Genomic DNA, 22,198 nt, shown 5'->3' on the forward strand with positions numbered 1-22,198 from the left:
TAGAGATGTATCAGTGTCTGCAGAGGAGATCACACTGGAGATGTATCAGTGTCTGGAGAGGAGATCACTCTGGAGATGTATCAGTGTCTGCAGAGGAGATCACACTGGAGATGTATCAGTGTCTGCAGAGGAGATCACTCTGGAGATGTATCAGTGTCTGCAGAGGAGATCACACTGGAGCGGTATCAGTGTCTGCAGAGGAGATCCCACTGGAGCTGTATCAGTGTCTGCAGAGGAGATCACTCTGGAGATGTATCAGTGTCTGCAGAGGAGATCACACTGGAGCGGTATCAGTGTCTGCAGAGGAGATCACACTGGAGATGTGTCAGTGTCTGCAGAGGAGATCACACTGGAGATGTATCAGTGTCTGCAGAGGAGATCACACTCGAGATGTATCAGTGTCTGCAGAGGAGATCACACTGGAGCAGTATCAGTGTCTGTAGAGGAGATCACACTGGAGCTGTATCAGTGTCTGCAGAGGAGATCCCACTGGAGCTGTATCAGTGTCTGCAGAGGAGATCACTCTGGAGATGTATCAGTGTCTGCAGAGGAGATCACACTGGAGCGGTATCAGTGTCTGCAGAGGAGATCACACTGGAGATGTGTCAGTGTCTGCAGAGGAGATCACACTGGAGATGTATCAGTGTCTGCAGAGGAGATCACACTCGAGATGTATCAGTGTCTGCAGAGGAGATCACACTGGAGCAGTATCAGTGTCTGTAGAGGAGATCACACTGGAGCTGTATCAGTGTCTGTAGAGGAGAAAGGAGATTACACTAGAGATGTATCAGTGTCTGTAGAGGAGATCACACTGGAGATGTATCAGTGTCTGCAGAGGAGAGAGGGGATCAAACTGGAGCAGTATCAGTGTCTGCAGAGGAGATCACACTGGAGATGTATCAGTGTCTGCAGAGGAGATCACACTGGAGATGTATCAGTGTCTGCAGAGGAGATCACACTAGAGATGTATCAGTGTCTGCAGAGGAGATCACACTGGAGATGTATCAGTGTCTGCAGAGGAGATCACTCTGGAGATGTATCAGTGTCTGCAGAGGAGATCACACTGGAGCGGTATCAGTGTCTGCAGAGGAGATCCCACTGGAGCTGTATCAGTGTCTGCAGAGGAGATCACTCTGGAGATGTATCAGTGTCTGCAGAGGAGATCACACTGGAGATGTATCAGTGTCTGCAGAGGAGATCACTCTGGAGATGTATCAGTGTCTGCAGAGGAGATCACACTGGAGCGGTATCAGTGTCTGCAGAGGAGATCCCACTGGAGCTGTATCAGTGTCTGCAGAGGAGATCACTCTGGAGATGTATCAGTGTCTGCAGAGGAGATCACACTGGAGCGGTATCAGTGTCTGCAGAGGAGATCACACTGGAGATGTGTCAGTGTCTGCAGAGGAGATCACACTGGAGATGTATCAGTGTCTGCAGAGGAGATCACACTCGAGATGTATCAGTGTCTGCAGAGGAGATCACACTGGAGCAGTATCAGTGTCTGTAGAGGAGATCACACTGGAGCTGTATCAGTGTCTGCAGAGGAGATCACACTGGAGCGGTATCAGTGTCTGCAGAGGAGATCCCACTGGAGCTGTATCAGTGTCTGCAGAGGAGATCACTCTGGAGATGTATCAGTGTCTGCAGAGGAGATCACACTGGAGCGGTATCAGTGTCTGCAGAGGAGATCACACTGGAGATGTGTCAGTGTCTGCAGAGGAGATCACACTGGAGATGTATCAGTGTCTGCAGAGGAGATCACACTCGAGATGTATCAGTGTCTGCAGAGGAGATCACACTGGAGCAGTATCAGTGTCTGTAGAGGAGATCACACTGGAGCTGTATCAGTGTCTGTAGAGGAGAAAGGAGATTACACTGGAGATGTATCAGTGTCTGTAGAGGAGATCACACTGGAGATGTATCAGTGTCTGCAGAGGAGAGAGGAGATCACACTGGAGATGTATCAGTGTCTGTAGAGGAGATCACACTGGAGATGTATCAGTGTCTGTAGAGGAGATCACACTGGAGCGGTATCAGTGTCTGCAGAGGAGATCACACTGGAGCTATATCAGTGTCTGTAGAGGAGATCACACTGGAGCAGTATCAGTGTCTGCAGAGGGGGGAGGAGATCACACTGGAGATGTATCAGTGTCTGCAGAGGAGATCACACTGGAGATGTATCAGTGTCTACAGAGGAGATCACACTGGAGCAGTATCAGTGTCTGCAGAGGAGATCACACTGGAGATGTATCAGTGTCTGCAGAGGAGATCACACTGGAGATGTGTCAGTGTCTGCAGAGGAGATCACACTGGAGATGTATCAGTGTCTGTAGAGGAGATCACACTGGAGATGTGTCAGTGTCTGCAGAGGAGATCACACTGGAGATGTATCAGTAACTACAGAGGAGAGAGATCACACTGGAGATGTATCAGTGTCTGTAGAGGAGATCACACTGGAGCAGTATCAGTGTCTGCAGAGGGGGGAGGAGATCACACTGGAGATGTATCAGTGTCTGTAGAGGAGATCACACTGGAGATGTATCAGTGTCTGCAGAGGGGGGAGGAGATCACACTGGAGATGTATCAGTGTCTGCAGAGGAGATCACACTGGAGATGTATCAGTGTCTGCAGAGGAGATCACACTGGAGATGTATCAGTGTCTGCAGAGGAGATCACACTGGAGCAGTATCAGTGTCTGCAGAGGAGATCACACTGGAGCGGTATCAGTGTCTGCAGAGGAGATCACTCTGGAGATGTATCAGTGTCTACAGAGGAGATCACACTGGAGATGTATCAGTGTCTGCAGAGGAGATCACACTGGAGCAGTATCAGTGTCTGCAGAGGAGATCACACTGGAGATGTATCAGTGTCTGCAGAGGAGATCACACTGGAGATGTATCAGTGTCTGCAGAGGAGATCACACTGGAGATGTATCAGTGTCTGCAGAGGAGATCACACTGGAGCTGTATCAGTGTCTGCAGAGGAGATCACACTGGAGCGGTATCAGTGTCTGCAGAGGAGATCACACTGGAGATGTATCAGTGTCTGCAGAGGAGATCACACTGGAGCAGTATCAGTGTCTGCAGAGGAGATCACACTGGAGATGTATCAGTGTCTACAGAGGAGATCACACTGGAGATGTATCAGTGTCTGCAGAGGAGATCACACTGGAGCAGTATCAGTGTCTGCAGAGGAGATCACACTGGAGATGTATCAGTGTCTGCAGAGGAGATCACACTGGAGATGTATCAGTGTCTGCAGAGGAGATCACACTGGAGCAGTATCAGTGTCTGCAGAGGAGATCACACTGGAGCGGTATCAGTGTCTGCAGAGGAGATCACACTGGAGATGTATCAGTGTCTACAGAGGAGATCACACTGGAGCTGTATCAGTGTCTGCAGAGGAGATCACACTGGAGCTGTATCAGTGTCTGCAGAGGAGATCACACTGGAGCAGTATCAGTGTCTGTAGAGGAGATCACACTAGAGATGTGTCAGTGTCTGCAGAGGAGATCACACTGGAGCGGTATCAGTGTCTGCAGAGGAGATCCCACTGGAGATGTGTCAGTGTCTGCAGAGGAGATCACACTGGAGATGTATCAGTGTCTGTAGAGGAGATCACACTGGAGATGTATCAGTGTCTGCAGAGGAGATCACACTGGAGATGTGTCAGTGTCTGCAGAGGAGATCACACTGGAGATGTATCAGTGTCTGTAGAGGAGATCACACTGGAGCGGTATCAGTGTCTGCAGAGGAGAGAGGAGATCACACTGGAGATGTGTCAGTGTCTGCAGAGGAGATCACACTGGAGATGTATCAGTGTCTGTAGAGGAGATCACACTGGAGATGTGTCAGTGTCTGCAGAGGAGATCACACTGGAGATGTATCAGTAACTACAGAGGAGAGAGATCACACTGGAGCTATATCAGTGTCTGTAGAGGAGATCACACTGGAGCAGTATCAGTGTCTGCAGAGGGGGGAGGAGATCACACTGGAGATGTATCAGTGTCTGTAGAGGAGATCACACTGGAGATGTATCAGTGTCTGCAGAGGAGATCACACTGGAGATGTATCAGTGTCCTGCAGAGGAGATCACACTGGAGCAGTATCAGTGTCTGCAGAGGAGATCACACTGGAGATGTATCAGTGTCTGCAGAGGAGATCACACTGGAGCAGCATCAGTGTCTGCAGAGGAGATCACACTGGAGCGGTATCAGTGTCTGCAGAGGAGATCACTCTGGAGATGTATCAGTGTCTGCAGAGGAGATCACACTGGAGATGTATCAGTGTCTGCAGAGGAGATCACACTGGAGCAGTATCAGTGTCTGCAGAGGAGATCACACTGGAGATGTATCAGTGTCTGCAGAGGAGATCACACTGGAGCTGTATCAGTGTCTGCAGAGGAGATCACACTGGAGCTGTATCAGTGTCTGCAGAGGGGGAGGAGATCACACTGGAGCGGTATCAGTGTCTGCAGAGGAGATCACACTGGAGATGTATCAGTAACTACAGAGGAGAGAGATCACACTGGAGATGTATCAGTGTTTGTAGAGGAGATCACACTGGAGATGTATCAGTGTCTGCAGAGGAGATCACACTGGAGCAGTATCAGTGTCTACAGAGGAGATCACACTGGAGCGGTATCAGTGTCTGCAGAGGAGATCACTCTGGAGATGTATCAGTGTCTACAGAGGAGATCACACTGGAGATGTATCAGTGTCTGCAGAGGAGATCACACTGGAGCAGTATCAGTGTCTGCAGAGGAGATCACACTGGAGATGTATCAGTGTCTGCAGAGGAGATCACACTGGAGCTGTATCAGTGTCTGCAGAGGAGATCACACTGGAGCTGTATCAGTGTCTGCAGAGGGGGAGGAGATCACACTGGAGCGGTATCAGTGTCTGCAGAGGAGATCACACTGGAGATGTATCAGTAACTACAGAGGAGAGAGATCACACTGGAGATGTATCAGTGTTTGTAGAGGAGATCACACTGGAGATGTATCAGTGTCTGCAGAGGAGATCACACTGGAGCAGTATCAGTGTCTACAGAGGAGAGAGTAGATCACACTGGAGCTGTATCAGGGTCTGCAGAGAAGATCACACTGGAGATGTATCAGTGTCTGCAAAGAAGATCACACTGGAGATGTATCAGTGTCTGCAGAGGAGATCACACTGGAGATGTATTAGTGTCTGCAGAGGGGAGAGGAGATCAGACTGGAGATGTATCAGTGTCTGTAGAGGAGATCACACTGGAGATGTGTCAGTGTCTACAGAGGAGAAAGGAGATCACATTGGAGCTTTATCAGTGTCTGCAGAGGGGGGAGGAGATCACACTGGAGCAGTATCAGTGTCTGCAGAGGAGATCACACTGGAGCGGTATCAGTGTCTGTAGAGGAGAGAGGAGATCACACTGGAGATGTATCAATGTCTGTAGAGGAGAAAGGAGATTACACTGGAGCAGTATCAGTGTCTGCAGAGGAGATCACACTGGAGATGTGTCAGGGTCTGCAGAGGAGATCACACTGGAGATGTATCAGTGTCTGCAGAGGGGGGAGGAGATCACACTGGAGATGTATCAGTGTCTGCAGAGGAAATTACACTGAAGCTGTATCAGTGTCTGCAGAGGAGATCACACTGGAGCTGTATCAGTGTCTGCAGAGGAGATCACACTGGAGATGTATCAGTGTCTGTAGAGGAGATCACACTGGAGATGTATCAGTGTCTGCAGAGGAGAGAGGGGATCAAACTGGAGATGTATCAGTGTCTGCAGAGGAGATCACACTGGAGATGTATCAGTGTCTGCAGAGGAGATCACACTGGAGCTGTATCAGTGTCTGTAGAGGAGATCACACTGGAGATGTATCAGTGTCTGTAGAGGAGAAAGGAGATTACACTGGAGCTGTATCAGTGTCTGCAGAGGGGGGGAGGAGATCACACTGGAGCAGTATCAGTGTCTGCAGAGGAGAGAGGAGATTACACTGGAGCAGTATCAGTGTCTGCAGAGGAGATCACACTAGAGATGTATCAGTGTCTGCAGAGGAGATCACACTGGAGCTGTATCAGTGTCTGCAGAGGAGAGAGGAGATCACACTGGAGATGTATCAGTGTCTGTAGAGGAGAAAGGAGATTACACTGGAGCTGTATCAGTGTCTGCAGAGGGGGGGAGGAGATCACACTGGAGCAGTATCAGTGTCTGCAGAGGAGAGAGGAGATTACACTGGAGCAGTATCAGTGTCTGCAGAGGAGATCACACTAGAGATGTATCAGTGTCTGCAGAGGAGATCACACTGGAGCTGTATCAGTGTCTGCAGAGGAGATCACACTGGAGCTGTATCAGTGTCTGCAGAGGGGGAGGAGATCACACTGGAGCTGTATCAGTGTCTGCAGAGGGGGAGGAGATCACACTGGAGCAGTATCAGTGTCTGCAGAGGAGATCACACTGGAGCAGTATCAGTGTCTGCAGAGGAGATCACACTGGAGCTGTATCGGTGTCTGCAGAGGGGGGAGGAGATCACACTGGAGCGGTATCAGTGTCTGCAGAGGAGATCACACTGGAGCGGTATCAGTGTCTGCAGAGGGGGGAGGAGATCACACTGGAGCGGTATCAGTGTCTGCAGAGGGGGGAGGAGATCACACTGGAGCGGTATCAGTGTCTGCAGAGGAGATCACACTGGAGCGGTATCAGTGTCTGCAGAGGAGAGAGGAGATCACATTGGAGCTGTATCGGTGTCTGCAGAGGGGGAGGAGATCACACTAGAGCGGTATCAGTGTCTGCAGAGGAGATCACACTGGAGCAGTATCAGTGTCTGCAGAGGAGAGAGGAGATCACACTGGAGCGGTATCAGTGTCTGCAGAGGAGATCACACTGGAGCAGTATCAGTGTCTGCAGAGGAGATCACACTGGAGCTGTATCGGTGTCTGCAGAGGGGGGAGGAGATCACACTGGAGCAGTATCAGTGTCTGCAGAGGAGATCACACTGGAGCAGTATCAGTGTCTGCAGAGGGGGGAGGAGATCACACTGGAGCGGTATCAGTGTCTGCAGAGGAGAGAGGAGATCACACTGGAGCGGTATCAGTGTCTGCAGAGGGGGGAGGAGATCACACTGGAGCGGTATCAGTGTCTGCAGAGGGGGGAGGAGATCACACTGGAGCGGTATCAGTGTCTGCAGAGGAGATCACACTGGAGCGGTATCAGTGTCTGCAGAGGAGAGAGGAGATCACATTGGAGCTGTATCGGTGTCTGCAGAGGGGGAGGAGATCACACTAGAGCGGTATCAGTGTCTGCAGAGGAGATCACACTGGAGCTGTATCAGTGTCTGCAGAGGAGAGAGGAGATCACACTGGAGCGGTATCAGTGTCTGCAGAGGAGATCACACTGGAGCAGTATCAGTGTCTGCAGAGGAGATCACACTGGAGCTGTATCGGTGTCTGCAGAGGGGGGAGGAGATCACACTGGAGCAGTATCAGTGTCTGCAGAGGAGATCACACTGGAGCAGTATCAGTGTCTGCAGAGGGGGGAGGAGATCACACTGGAGCGGTATCAGTGTCTGCAGAGGGGGGAGGAGATCACACTGGAGCGGTATCAGTGTCTGCAGAGGAGAGAGGAGATCACACTGGAGCGGTATCAGTGTCTGCAGAGGGGGGAGGAGATCACACTGGAGCGGTATCAGTGTCTGCAGAGGGGGGAGGAGATTACACTGGAGCGGTATCAGTGTCTGCAGAGGGGGGAGGAGATCACACTGGAGCGGTATCAGTGTCTGCAGAGGAGAGAGGAGATTACACTGGAGCGGTATCAGTGTCTGCTCGTATTACCATGTTAGAAGTCATCTCTTTTCGTTACACATACTGACAGACTATGAATGACTTCACAAAGTGCAGAGAAGGTGATGGCTTGACTCATCTTATTACTTCTGAGTCATGTTATTCTTCATGTAGAAAACAGAATTTGTCATCTTCCCCCATGTCACTCAGCCGCCCTACCAGAGCTGCACAATGCTTTCCGACAGGTCCACTGCCTGGCGAAAACACACACACACCCTCACCTCCACCTGAGGTTTCCAACTCAAGGACATCTCTCGTATTTGCTCTTTCCTCAGCCCAGAGTCAACCACAATGGTTGTGCATGCCCTCGTCATCTCCCACCTGGACTAGTGCAACATTCTCCTCTGTGGCCTCCTATCTTAAACCAATTTAATCTATCCTCAACAACACTGCCCGGTTACTCCAACTCTCCCATTGCCCAGCGAATGCAGTTCAAAATACTAACCATCTATAAAGCTGTCCACAACTTGTCTTTTTACATCTCTGACCTGCTTTACCAATACATCCCCACATGTAATCTCCAATCCTCACAAGACCTTCGTCTATGTTCTCCTCTCGTCTGTTCTTCACATAGTCAACAAGAATTCTCTTGTGCATCTCCTACACTCTGGAACTCACCACCCCAGCACATCAAACTCTCAACATCCAAACCTTCAAAAGTAACCTGAAAACCCCCTCTTCAGGAAAGTCTACCACCTGCAATAAGCATGCTGCCACCACACAGCCAGATGGGGATGCTTTTACCCTCACCTACTGTGTCCTTCCCTTGTAGATTGCAATCCCTCAGGGGCAGGTTCCTCTGTACCAGTCTGTTACTATGTTCCATGTCATTGTATTTATGTTGTTTTATATCATGTACGTATACCCCTTTCAGATATACAGCACCATGGAATTGCGCCTTCAAATAAATAATAATAGAGGAGTGAAGGATGAGTCTGAAAACCAACCGTTGGGGGGACTGTTTCCACTGCCTTTTTCTTCCCCATCGTCATCTCCATCATCTTCATCTTCTTCCTTCTTAATACCTTGGTGCTGCCTCTCTAGTCCTCTCCTGCGATGCGCTAGAAGGTGGCGTTTGAGGTTACGGCTCTGGTTGCAGCGGTAAGTGCATAAATTGCAGATGAACGGTTTCTCCTGGGTATGGACCCGCTGGTGCCTCTTGAGGTTTCCTGGACTGCTGCAGGAGAAGCTGCAGTGATCACAGCGGAAGGGCTTCTCTCCCGTGTGGGTGCGTAAATGGCGCTTTAGGTTAACTAACTGTGCAGACGCATAAAGGCAATGAGGGCACCGGAAAGGTTTCTCTCCATTGTGAGTCTTCATATGACGCTTAAGGTGGCTGGAGTAATGGGTGGAGAAGGGGCACAGACGGCAGGGATAGAGCATCCTATCCTTCTGTGCCTCTGTGTTCAGGGATGGATGACTGATTTGGAGAGGTGCTGGACTTTGGGCCACAGAAGAGGATGACAAGCAGGGTAAACACTGGTGTGCAAGAAACATGCAGCGGCTATGGGGGTCACACTGTTCACAAGGAGAGGATGTAGACATTATTGCTGCCTCCTCTGGATCACTGTCGGCACTAAGAGGCTGGTACCCCGAGTATTCATCTTCACTCAAGGAGTAACAGGTTATGTCCATCTTGCCAACAACATTGTCTGCAGAGATAAGAAAAGAAAGAGTGTTGATAGACACAGGGACACAGAGCATCACGCATGGGAACATCAAACATTATCTTAGGTCATCTTAATTCTGCTACTGCAAACATTTAACCCCCCACATGCCGCTCAGCCTTCTACGGATTCCTCGGCCTCTTATACATGTCTGTACTGATCTGCACTCCTGTCTGCGAGGCTTCTCCTAAACCAGGTCTATGATCTGCGTTCCTGTCTGTGAGGCTTCTCCTGAGCCTTGTCTATGATCTACGCTCCTGTCTGCGAGGCTTCTCCTAAACCAGGTCTATGATCTGCGCTCCTGTCTGCAAGGCTTCTCCTGAGCCATGTCTATGATCTGCGCTCCTGTCTGCGAGGCTTCTCCTAACCAGGTCTATGATCTGCGCTCCTGTCTGCGAGGCTTCTCCTAAACCAGGTCTATGATCTGCGTTCCTGTCTGTGAGGCTTCTCCTGAGCCTTGTCTATGATCTGCGCTCCTGTCTGCGAGGCTTCTCCTGAGCAGTATCTATGATCTGCATTCCTGTCTGCACGGCTTCTCCTGAGCCATGTCTATGATCTGCGCTCCTGTCTGCGAGGCTTCTCCTGAGCAGTATCTATGATCTGCATTCCTGTCTGCAAGGCTTCTCCTGAGCCATGTCTATGATCTGCGCTCCTGTCTGGAGGCTTCTCCTGAGCCATGTCTATGATCTGCACTCCTGTCTGCGAGGCTTCTCCTGAGCCATGTCTATGATCTGCGCTCCTGTCTGCGAGGCTTCTTCTGAGCAGTGTCTATGATCTGCGCTCCTGTCTGCGAGGCTTCTCCTGAGCAGTATCTATGATCTGCGCTCCTGTCTGCGAGGCTTCTCCTGAGTTATGTCTATGATCTGCGCTCCTGTCTGCGAGGCTTCTCCTGAGCAGTATCTATGATCTGCACTCCTGTCTGCGAGGCTTCTCCTGAGCCATGTCTATGATCTGCGCTCCTGTCTGCAAGGCTTCTCCTGAGCAGTGTCTATATCTGCACTCCTGTCTGCAAGGCTTCTCCTGAGCCATGTCTATGATCTACGCTCCTGTCTGCGAGGCTTCTCCTAACCAGGTCTATGATCTGCGTTCCTGTCTGCGAGGCTTCTCCTGAGCCATGTCTATGATCTGCACTCCTGTCTGCGAGGCTTCTCCTAACCAGGTCTATGATCTGCGTTCCTGTCTGTGAGGCTTCTCCTGAGCCTTGTCTATGATCTGCGCTCCTGTCTGCGAGGCTTCTCCTGAGCCATGTCTATGATCTGTGCTCCTATCAGCGAGGCTTCTCCTGAACCATGTCTATGATCTACGCTCCTGTCTGCGAGGCTTCTCCTGAACCATGTCTATGATCTGCGCTCCTATCAGCGAGGCTTCTCCTGAACCATGTCTATGATCTACGCTCCTGTCTGCGAGGCTTCTCCTGAACCATGTCTATGATCTGCGCTCCTGTCTGGGGGCTTCTCCTGAGCAGTGTCTATGATCTGCGCTCCTATCAGCGAGGCTTCTCCTGAGCCTTGTCTATGATCTACGCTCCTGTCTGGGGCTTCTCCTGAGCAGTATCTATGATCTGCGCTCCTGTCTGCGAGGCTTCTCCTGAGCCATGTCTATGATCTGCGCTCCTGTCTGCGAGGCTTCTCCTGAGTTGTGTCTATGATCTGCGCTCCTGTCTGCGAGGCTTCTCCTGAGCCATGTTTATGATCTGCGCTCCTGTCTGCGAGGCTTCTCCTGAGCCATGTCTATGATCTGTGCTCCTATCAGCGAGGCTTCTCCTGAACCATGTCTATGATCTACGCTCCTGTCTGCGAGGCTTCTCCTGAACCATGTCTATGATCTGCGCTCCTATCAGCGAGGCTTCTCCTGAACCATGTCTATGATCTACGCTCCTGTCTGCGAGGCTTCTCCTGAACCATGTCTATGATCTGCGCTCCTGTCTGGGGGCTTCTCCTGAGCAGTATCTATGATCTGCGCTCCTATCAGCGAGGCTTCTCCTGAGCCTTGTCTATGATCTACGCTCCTGTCTGGGGGCTTCTCCTGAGCAGTATCTATGATCTGCGCTCCTGTCTGCGAGGCTTCTCCTGAGCCATGTCTATGATCTGCGCTCCTGTCTGCGAGGCTTCTCCTGAGTTGTGTCTATGATCTGCGCTCCTGTCTGCGAGGCTTCTCCTGAGCCATGTTTATGATCTGCGCTACAATCTGCGAGGCTTCTCCTGAGCCATGTCTATGATCTGCATTCCTGTCTGCGAGGCTTCTCCTGAGCCATGTCTATGATCTGCGCTCCTGTCTGGAGGCTTCTCCTGAGCCATGTCTATGATCTGCATTCCTGTCTGCGAGGCTTCTCCTGAGCCATGTCTATGATCTGCATTCCTGTCTGCGAGGCTTCTCCTGAGCCGTGTCTATGAGCTGCGCTCCTGTCTGTGAGGCTTCCTCTGGCTGTGTCTATGATCTGCGCTCCTGTCTGGAGGCTTCTCCTGAGCCATGTCTATGATCTGCACTCCTGTCTGCGAGGCTTCTCCTGAGTTATGTCTATGATCTGCGCTCCTGTCTGCGAGGCTTCTCCTGAGCCATGTATATGATCTGCACTCCTGTCTGGAGGCTTCTCCTGAGCCGTGTCTATGATCTGCACTCCTGTCTGAGGCTTCTCCTGCTCCATGTCTATGATCTATGCTCCTGTCTGCGAGGCTTCTCCTGAACCATGTCTATGATCTGCGCTCCTATCAGCGAGGCTTCTCCTGCTCCATGTCTATGATCTACGCTCCTGTCTGCGAGGCTTCTCCTGAGCCATGTCTATGATCTGCGCTCCTGTCTGCGAGGCTTCTCCTGAGCAGTATCTATGATCTGCATTCCTGTCTGCGAGGCTTCTCCTGAGCAGTATCTATGATCTGCATTCCTGTCTGCAAGGCTTCTCCTGAGCCATGTCTATGATCTGCACTCCTGTCTGCAAAACTTCTCCTGAGCCATGTCTATGATCTGCGCTCCTGTCTGGAGGCTTCTCCTGAGCCATGTCTATGATCTGCACTCCTGTCTGCGAGGCTTCTCCTGAGCCATGTCTATGATCTGCGCTCCTGTCTGCGAGGCTTCTCCTGAGTTATGTCTATGATCTGCGCTCCTGTCTGCGAGGCTTCTCCTGAGCAGTATCTATGATCTGCGCTCCTGTCTGCAAGGCTTCTCCTGAGCCATGTCTATGATCTGCGCTTCTGTCTGCGAGGTTTCTCCTGAGCAGTGTCTATATCTGCACTCCTGTCTGCAAGGCTTCTCCTGAGCCATGTCTATGATCTGCGCTCCTGTCTGCAAGGCTTCTTCTGAGTTATGTCTATGATCTGCGCTCCTGTCTGCAAGGCTTCTCCTGAGCCATGTCTATGATCTACGCTCCTGTCTGCGAGGCTTCTCCTAACCAGGTCTATGATCTGCGTTCCTGTCTGCGAGGCTTCTCCTGAGCCATGTCTATGATCTGCACTCCTGTCTGCGAGGCTTCTCCTAACCAGGTCTATGATCTGCGTTCCTGTCTGTGAGGCTTCTCCTGAGCCTTGTCTATGATCTGCGCTCCTGTCTGCGAGGCTTCTCCTGAACCATGTCTATGATCTGCGCTCCTGTCTGGGGGCTTCTCCTGAGCAGTATCTATGATCTGCGCTCCTATCAGTGAGGCTTCTCCTGAGCCTTGTCTATGATCTACGCTCCTGTCTGGGGGCTTCTCCTGAGCAGTATCTATGATCTGCGCTCCTGTCTGCGAGGCTTCTCCTGAGCCATGTCTATGATCTGCGCTCCTGTCTGCGAGGCTTCTCCTGAGTTGTGTCTATGATCTGCGCTCCTGTCTGCGAGGCTTCTCCTGAGCCATGTTTATGATCTGCGCTCCTATCTGCGAGGCTTCTCCTGAGCCATGTCTATGATCTGCATTCCTGTCTGCGAGGCTTCTCCTGAGCCGTGTCTATGAGCTGCGCTCCTGTCTGTGAGGCTTCCTCTGGCTGTGTCTATGATCTGCGCTCCTGTCTGGAGGCTTCTCCTGGCTGTCTATGATCTGCACTCCTGTCTGTAAGGCCTCTCCTGAGCCATGTCTATGATCTGCACTCCTGTCAGCGAGGCTTCTCCTGAGTTATGTCTATGATCTGCGCTCCTGTCTGCGAGGCTTCTCCTGAGCCATGTCTATGATCTGCACTCCTGTCTGGAGGCTTCTCCTGAGCCGTGTCTATGATCTGCACTCCTGTCTGAGGCTTCTCCTGCTCCATGTCTATGATCTATGCTCCTGTCTGCGAGGCTTCTCCTGAACCATGTCTATGATCTGCGCTCCTGTCTGCGAGGCTTCTCCTGAGCAGTATCTATGATCTGCGCTCCTCTCTGCGAGGCTTCTCCTGAGCCATGTCTATGATCTGCGCTCCTGTCTGCGAGGCTTCTCCTGAGCAGTGTCTATGATCTGCATTCCTGTCTGCAAGGCTTCTCCTGAGTCATGTCTATGATCTGCATTCCTATCTGCAAAGCTTCTCCTGAGCCATGTCTATGATCTGCGCTCCTGTCTGCGAGGCTTCTCCTGAGCCATGTTTATGATCTGCACTCCTGTCTGCAAGGCTTCTTCTAACCCATGTCTATGAGCTGCGCTCCTGTCTGTGAGGCTTCTCCTGAGCCATGTCTATGATCTGCACTCCTGTCTGTAAGGCTTCCTCTGGCTGTGTGTATGATCTGCGCTCCTGTCTGGAGGCTTCTCCTGGCTGTCTATGATCTGCACTCCTGTATGTAAGGCCTCTCCTGAGCCATGTCTATGATCTGCACTCCTGTCTGGAATCTTCTTCTGAGCCGTGTCTATGATCTGCGCTCCTGTCTGTAAGGCTTCTCCTGAGCCATGTCTATGATCTGCGCTCCTGTCTGTAAGGCATCTTCTGGTTGTGTCTATGATCTGCACTCCTGTCTGTAAGGCTTCCTCTGGCTGTGTCTATGATCTGCGCTCCTGTCTGGGGCTTCTCCTGAGCCGTGTCTATGATCTGCGCTCCTGTCTGCGAGGCTTCTCCTGAGCCATGTCTATGATCTGCATTCCTGTCTGGAGGCTTCTCCTGAGCCATGTCTATGATCTACACTCCTGTCTGGAGGCTTCTCCTGAGTTATGTCTATGATCTGCACTCCTATCTGTAGGCTTCTTCTGAGCCATGTCTATGATCTGCCCTCCTGTCTGTGAGGCTTCTCCTGAGCAGTGTCTATGATCTGCACTCCTGTCTGCGAGGCTTCTCCTGAGCCATGTCTATGATCTGCGCTCCTGTCTGCGAGGCTTCTCCTGAGCCTTGTCCATGATCTGCGCTCCTGTCTGTAAGGCTTCTTCTGGCTGTGTCTATGATCTGCGCTCCTGTCTGCAAGGTTTCTCCTGAGCCGTGTCTATGATCTGCCCTCCTGTCTGTAAGGCTTCTTCTGGCTGTCTATGATCTGCGCTCTGGTCTGCGAGACTTCTCCTGAGCCATGTCTATGATCTGCATTCCTGTCTGTAAGGCTTCCTCTGGCTGTGTCTATGATCTGCGCTCCTGTCTGGAGGCTTCTCCTGAGTTATGTCTATGATCTGCACTCCTGTCTGGAGGCTTCTCCTGAGCCGTGTCTATGATCTGCTCTCCTGTCTGAGGCTTTTCCTGAGCCATGTCTATAATCTGCACTCCTGTCTGCGAGGCTTCTCCTGAGCCGTGTCTATGATCTGCACTCCTGTCTGAGGCTTCTCCTGAGTTATGTCTATGATCTGCGCTCCTGTCTGGGGGCTTCTCCTGAGCCGTGTCTATGATCTACACTCCTGTCTGCGAGGCTTCTCCTGAGCCATGTCTATGATCTGCACTCCTGTCTGGAGGCTTCTCCTGAGCCATGTCTATGATCTGCGCTCCTGTCTGAGGCTTTTCCTGAGCCGTGTCTATGATCTGCGCTCCTGTCTGCGAGGCTTCTCCTGAACCATGTCTATGATCTGTATTCCTGTCTGTGAGGCTTCTCCTGAGCCATGTCTATGATCTGCGCTCCTGTCTGGAATCTTCTTCTGAGCCATGTCTATGATCTGCACTCCTGTCTTTGAGGCTTTTCCTGAGCCATGTGTATGATCTGCGCTCCTGTCTGGAATCTTCTTCCGAGCCGTATCTATGATCTGCGCTCCTGTCTGCGAGGCTTCTCCTGAGTTATGTCTATGATCTGCCCTCCTGTCTGGAGGCTTCTCCTGAGCCATGTCTATGATCTGCATTCCTGTCTCTAAGGCTTCTTCTGGCTGTGTCTATGATCTGCGCTCCTGTCTGCAAGGTTTCTCCTGAGCCGTGTCTATGATCTGCCCTCCTGTCTGTAAGGCTTCTTCTGGCTGTCTATGATCTGCGCTCTGGTCTGCGAGACTTCTCCTGAGCCATGTCTATGATCTGCATTCCTGTCTGTAAGGCTTCCTCTGGCTGTTTCTATGATCTGCGCTCCTGTCTGGAGGCTTCTCCTGAGTTATGTCTATGATCTGCGCTCCTGTCTGGAGGCTTCTCCTGAGCCGTGTCTATGATCTGCGCTCCTGTCTGAGGCTTTTCCTGAGCCATGTCTATAATCTGCACTCCTGTCTGCAAGGCTTCTCCTGAGCCGTGTCTATGATCTGCACTCCTGTCTGAGGCTTCTCCTGAGTTATGTCTATGATCTGCGCTCCTGTCTGGGGGCTTCTCCTGAGCCGTGTCTATGATCTACACTCCTGTCTGCGAGGCTTCTCCTGAGCCATGTCTATGATCTGCACTCCTGTCTGGAGGCTTCTCCTGAGCCATGTCTATGATCTGCACTCCTGTCTGGAGGCTTCTCCTGAGCCGTGTCTATGATCTGCACTCCTGTCTGAGGCTTTTCCTGAGCCATGTCTATGATCTGCGCTCCTGTCTGCGAGGCTTCTCCTGAACCATGTCTATGATCTGTATTCCTGTCTGTGAGGCTTCTCCTGAGCCATGTCTATGATCTGCGCTCCTGTCTGGAATCTTCTTCTGAGCCATGTCTATGCTCTGCACTCCTGTCTGCGAGGCTTCTCCTGAGCCATGTCTATGATCTGCACTCCTGTCTTTGAGGCTTTTCCTGAGCCATGTGTATGATCTGCGCTCCTGTCTGGAATCTTCTTCTGAGCCATGTCTATGATCTGCGCTCCTGTCTGCGAGGCTTCTCCTGAGCCATGTCTATGATCTGCACTCCTGTCTGCGAGGATTCTCCTGAGCCATGTCTATGATCTGCGCTCCTGTCTGGAATCTTCTTCTGAGCCATGTCTATGATCTGCGCTCCTGTCTGCGAGGCTTCTCCTGAGCCATGTCTATGATCTGCGCTCCTGTCTGCGAGGCTTCTCCTGAGCCATGTCTATGATCTGCGCTCCTGTCTGCAAGGTTTCTCCTGAGCCGTGTCTATGATCTGCCCTCCTGTCTGTAAGGCTTCTTCTGGCTGTCTATGATCTGCGCTCTGGTCTGCGAGACTTCTCCTGAGCCATGTCTATGATCTGCATTCCTGTCTGTAAGGCTTCCTCTGGCTGTTTCTATGATCTGCGCTCCTGTCTGGAGGCTTCTCCTGAGTTATGTCTATGATCTGCGCTCCTGTCTGGAGGCTTCTCCTGAGCCGTGTCTATGATCTGCGCTCCTGTCTGAGGCTTTTCCTGAGCCATGTCTATAATCTGCACTCCTGTCTGCAAGGCTTCTCCTGAGCCGTGTCTATGATCTGCACTCCTGTCTGAGGCTTCTCCTGAGTTATGTCTATGATCTGCGCTCCTGTCTGGGGGCTTCTCCTGAGCCGTGTCTATGATCTACACTCCTGTCTGCGAGGCTTCTCCTGAGCCATGTCTATGATCTGCACTCCTGTCTGGAGGCTTCTCCTGAGCCATGTCTATGATCTGCACTCCTGTCTGGAGGCTTCTCCTGAGCCGTGTCTATGATCTGCACTCCTGTCTGAGGCTTTTCCTGAGCCATGTCTATGATCTGCGCTCCTGTCTGCGAGGCTTCTCCTGAACCATGTCTATGATCTGTATTCCTGTCTGTGAGGCTTCTCCTGAGCCATGTCTATGATCTGCGCTCCTGTCTGGAATCTTCTTCTGAGCCATGTCTATGCTCTGCACTCCTGTCTGCGAGGCTTCTCCTGAGCCATGTCTATGATCTGCACTCCTGTCTTTGAGGCTTTTCCTGAGCCATGTGTATGATCTGCGCTCCTGTCTGGAATCTTCTTCTGAGCCATGTCTATGATCTGCGCTCCTGTCTGCGAGGCTTCTCCTGAGCCGTGTCTATGATCTGCGCTCCTGTCTGCGAGGCTTCTCCTGAGCCATGTCTATGATCTGCACTCCTGTCTGCGAGGCTTCTCCTGAGCCATGTCTATGATCTGCCCTCCTGTCTGCGAGGCTCCTCCTGAGCAGTATCTATGATCTGCGCTCCTGTCTGCGAGGCTCCTCCTGAGCAGTGTCTATGATCTGCGCTCCTGTCTGTAGGCTTCTCCTGAGCCGTGTCTATGATCTGCATTCCTGTCTGTAAGGCATCCTCTGGCTGTGTCTATGATCTGCACTCCTGTCTGTAAGGCATCCTCTGGCTGTGTCTATGATCTGCGCTCCTGTCTGGAGTCTTCTCCTGAGCCATGTCTATGATCTGCGCTCCTGTCTGCGAGGCTTCTCCTGAGCCATGTCTATGATCTGCACTCTTGTCTGCGAGATCCTCCTGAGCAGTGTCTATGATCTGCGCTCCTGTCTGTAGGCTTCTCCTGAGCCGTGTCTATGATCTGCATTCCTGTCTGTAAGGCTTCCTCTGGCTGTGTCTATGATCTGCGCTCCTGTCTGGAGTCTTCTACTGAGCCGTGTCTATGATCTGCACTTCTGTCTGCGAGGCTTCTCCTGAGCCATGTCTATGATCTGCGCTCCTGTCTGCAAGGCTTCTCCTGGCTGTGTCTATGATCTGCGCTTCTATCTGCGAGGCTTCTCCCGAGTTATGTCTATGATCTGCACTCCTGTCTGTAAGGCTTCTCCTGGCTGTGTCTATGATCTGCGCTCCTGTCTGCGAGGCTTCTCCTGAGTTATGTCTATGATCTGCGCTCCTATCTGCGAGGCTTCTCCTGAGCCTTGTCTATGATCTGCGCTCCTGTCTGTGAGGCTTCTCCTGAGCCATGTCTATGATCTGCACTCCTGTCTGTAAGGCTTCCTCTGGCTGTGTGTATGATCTGCGCTCCTGTCTGGAGGCTTCTCCTGGCTGTCTATGATCTGCACTCCTGTCTGTAAGGCCTCTCCTGAGCCGTGTCTATGATCTGTGCTCCTGTCTGTAAGGCATCTTCTGGTTGTGTCTATGATCTGCACTCCTGTCTGTAAGGCTTCCTCTGGCTGTGTCTATGATCTGCGCTCCTGTCTGGGGGCTTCTCCTGAGCCGTGTCTATGATCTGCGCTCCTGTCTAGGAGGCTTCTCCTGAGCCATGTCTATGATCTGCATTCCTGTCTGGAGGCTTCTCCTGAGCCATGTCTATGATCTACACTCCTGTCTGTAAGACTTCCCCTGAGCCATGTGTATGATCTGCACTTCTGTCTGGAGGCTTCTCCTGAGTTATGTCTATGATCTGCCCTTCTGTCTGTGAGGCTTCTCCTGAGCCGTGTCTATGATCTGCACTCCAGTCTGGAGGCTTCTCCTGAGTTATGTCTATGATCTGCCCTCCTGTCTGGAGGCTTCTCCTGAGTTATGTCTATGATCTGCACTCCTGTCTGGAGGCTTCTCCTGAGTTATGTCTATGATCTGCCCTCCTGTCTGGAGGCTTCTCCTGAGCCATGTCTATGATCTGCACTCCTGTCTGCGAGGCTTCTCCTGAGTCTTGTCCATGATCTGCGCTCCTGTCTGTAGGCTTCTCCTGAGCCGTGTCTATGATCTGCATTCCTGTCTCTAAGGCTTCTTCTGGCTGTGTCTATGATCTGCGCTCCTGTCTGCAAGGTTTCTCCTGAGCCGTGTCTATGATCTGCCCTCCTGTCTGTAAGGCTTCTTCTGGCTGTCTATGATCTGCGCTCTGGTCTGCGAGACTTCTCCTGAGCCATGTCTATGATCTGCATTCCTGTCTGTAAGGCTTCCTCTGGCTGTGTCTATGATCTGCGCTCCTGTCTGGAGGCTTCTCCTGAGTTATGTCTATGATCTGCGCTCCTGTCTGGAGGCTTCTCCTGAGCCGTGTCTATGATCTGCGCTCCTGTCTGAGGCTTTTCCTGAGCCATGTCTATAATCTGCACTCCTGTCTGCAAGGCTTCTCCTGAGCCGTGTCTATGATCTGCACTCCTGTCTGAGGCTTCTCCTGAGTTATGTCTATGATCTGCGCTCCTGTCTGGGGGCTTCTCCTGAGCCGTGTCTATGATCTACACTCCTGTCTGCGAGGCTTCTCCTGAGCCATGTCTATGATCTGCACTCCTGTCTGGAGGCTTCTCCTGAGCCATGTCTATGATCTGCACTCCTGTCTGGAGGCTTCTCCTGAGCCGTGTCTATGATCTGCACTCCTGTCTGAGGCTTTTCCTGAGCCATGTCTATGATCTGCGCTCCTGTCTGCGAGGCTTCTCCTGAACCATGTCTATGATCTGTATTCCTGTCTGTGAGGCTTCTCCTGAGCCATGTCTATGATCTGCGCTCCTGTCTGGAATCTTCTTCTGAGCCATGTCTATGCTCTGCACTCCTGTCTGCGAGGCTTCTCCTGAGCCATGTCTATGATCTGCACTCCTGTCTTTGAGGCTTTTCCTGAGCCATGTGTATGATCTGCGCTCCTGTCTGGAATCTTCTTCTGAGCCATGTCTATGATCTGCGCTCCTGTCTGCGAGGCTTCTCCTGAGCCGTGTCTATGATCTGCGCTCCTGTCTGCGAGGCTTCTCCTGAGCCATGTCTATGATCTGCACTCCTGTCTGCGAGGCTTCTCCTGAGCCATGTCTATGATCTGCCCTCCTGTCTGCGAGGCTCCTCCTGAGCAGTATCTATGATCTGCGCTCCTGTCTGCGAGGCTCCTCCTGAGCAGTGTCTATGATCTGCGCTCCTGTCTGTAGGCTTCTCCTGAGCCGTGTCTATGATCTGCATTCCTGTCTGTAAGGCATCCTCTGGCTGTGTCTATGATCTGCACTCCTGTCTGTAAGGCATCCTCTGGCTGTGTCTATGATCTGCGCTCCTGTCTGGAGTCTTCTCCTGAGCCATGTCTATGATCTGCGCTCCTGTCTGCGAGGCTTCTCCTGAGCCATGTCTATGATCTGCACTCTTGTCTGCGAGATCCTCCTGAGCAGTGTCTATGATCTGCGCTCCTGTCTGTAGGCTTCTCCTGAGCCGTGTCTATGATCTGCATTCCTGTCTGTAAGGCTTCCTCTGGCTGTGTCTATGATCTGCGCTCCTGTCTGGAGTCTTCTACTGAGCCGTGTCTATGATCTGCACTTCTGTCTGCGAGGCTTCTCCTGAGCCATGTCTATGATCTGCGCTCCTGTCTGCAAGGCTTCTCCTGGCTGTGTCTATGATCTGCGCTTCTATCTGCGAGGCTTCTCCCGAGTTATGTCTATGATCTGCACTCCTGTCTGTAAGGCTTCTCCTGGCTGTGTCTATGATCTGCGCTCCTGTCTGCGAGGCTTCTCCTGAGTTATGTCTATGATCTGCGCTCCTATCTGCGAGGCTTCTCCTGAGCCTTGTCTATGATCTGCGCTCCTGTCTGTGAGGCTTCTCCTGAGCCATGTCTATGATCTGCACTCCTGTCTGTAAGGCTTCCTCTGGCTGTGTGTATGATCTGCGCTCCTGTCTGGAGGCTTCTCCTGGCTGTCTATGATCTGCACTCCTGTCTGTAAGGCCTCTCCTGAGCCGTGTCTATGATCTGTGCTCCTGTCTGTAAGGCATCTTCTGGTTGTGTCTATGATCTGCACTCCTGTCTGTAAGGCTTCCTCTGGCTGTGTCTATGATCTGCGCTCCTGTCTGGGGGCTTCTCCTGAGCCGTGTCTATGATCTGCGCTCCTGTCTAGGAGGCTTCTCCTGAGCCATGTCTATGATCTGCATTCCTGTCTGGAGGCTTCTCCTGAGCCATGTCTATGATCTACACTCCTGTCTGTAAGACTTCCCCTGAGCCATGTGTATGATCTGCACTTCTGTCTGGAGGCTTCTCCTGAGTTATGTCTATGATCTGCCCTTCTGTCTGTGAGGCTTCTCCTGAGCCGTGTCTATGATCTGCACTCCAGTCTGGAGGCTTCTCCTGAGTTATGTCTATGATCTGCCCTCCTGTCTGGAGGCTTCTCCTGAGTTATGTCTATGATCTGCACTCCTGTCTGGAGGCTTCTCCTGAGTTATGTCTATGATCTGCCCTCCTGTCTGGAGGCTTCTCCTGAGCCATGTCTATGATCTGCACTCCTGTCTGCGAGGCTTCTCCTGAGTCTTGTCCATGATCTGCGCTCCTGTCTGTAGGCTTCTCCTGAGCCGTGTCTATGATCTGCATTCCTGTCTCTAAGGCTTCTTCTGGCTGTGTCTATGATCTGCGCTCCTGTCTGCAAGGTTTCTCCTGAGCCGTGTCTATGATCTGCCCTCCTGTCTGTAAGGCTTCTTCTGGCTGTCTATGATCTGCGCTCTGGTCTGCGAGACTTCTCCTGAGCCATGTCTATGATCTGCATTCCTGTCTGTAAGGCTTCCTCTGGCTGTGTCTATGATCTGCGCTCCTGTCTGGAGGCTTCTCCTGAGTTATGTCTATGATCTGCGCTCCTGTCTGGAGGCTTCTCCTGAGCCGTGTCTATGATCTGCGCTCCTGTCTGAGGCTTTTCCTGAGCCATGTCTATAATCTGCAC

The 22,198-nt window shown here is 51.8% G+C and overlaps 1 protein-coding gene across 2 annotated transcripts in view; it reads right to left on the minus strand.

The window, feature by feature from the left end:
* LOC122935332 (zinc finger protein 513-like) overlaps positions 1-22,198 on the minus strand; it is a 71,730-nt gene that overhangs the window by 10,856 nt on the left and 38,676 nt on the right. For both annotated transcript variants that reach the window (XM_044291099.1, XM_044291098.1), the window contains one exon: positions 8,770-9,474. In XM_044291099.1, the coding sequence (XP_044147034.1) occupies positions 8,770-9,474 (705 nt within the window). The remainder of the gene's footprint in view (positions 1-8,769; positions 9,475-22,198) is intronic.

This window comes from Bufo gargarizans, chromosome 4 (genome assembly GCF_014858855.1).
Source record: "Bufo gargarizans isolate SCDJY-AF-19 chromosome 4, ASM1485885v1, whole genome shotgun sequence".
In the NCBI taxonomy this organism is placed as follows: domain Eukaryota; kingdom Metazoa; phylum Chordata; class Amphibia; order Anura; family Bufonidae; genus Bufo; species Bufo gargarizans.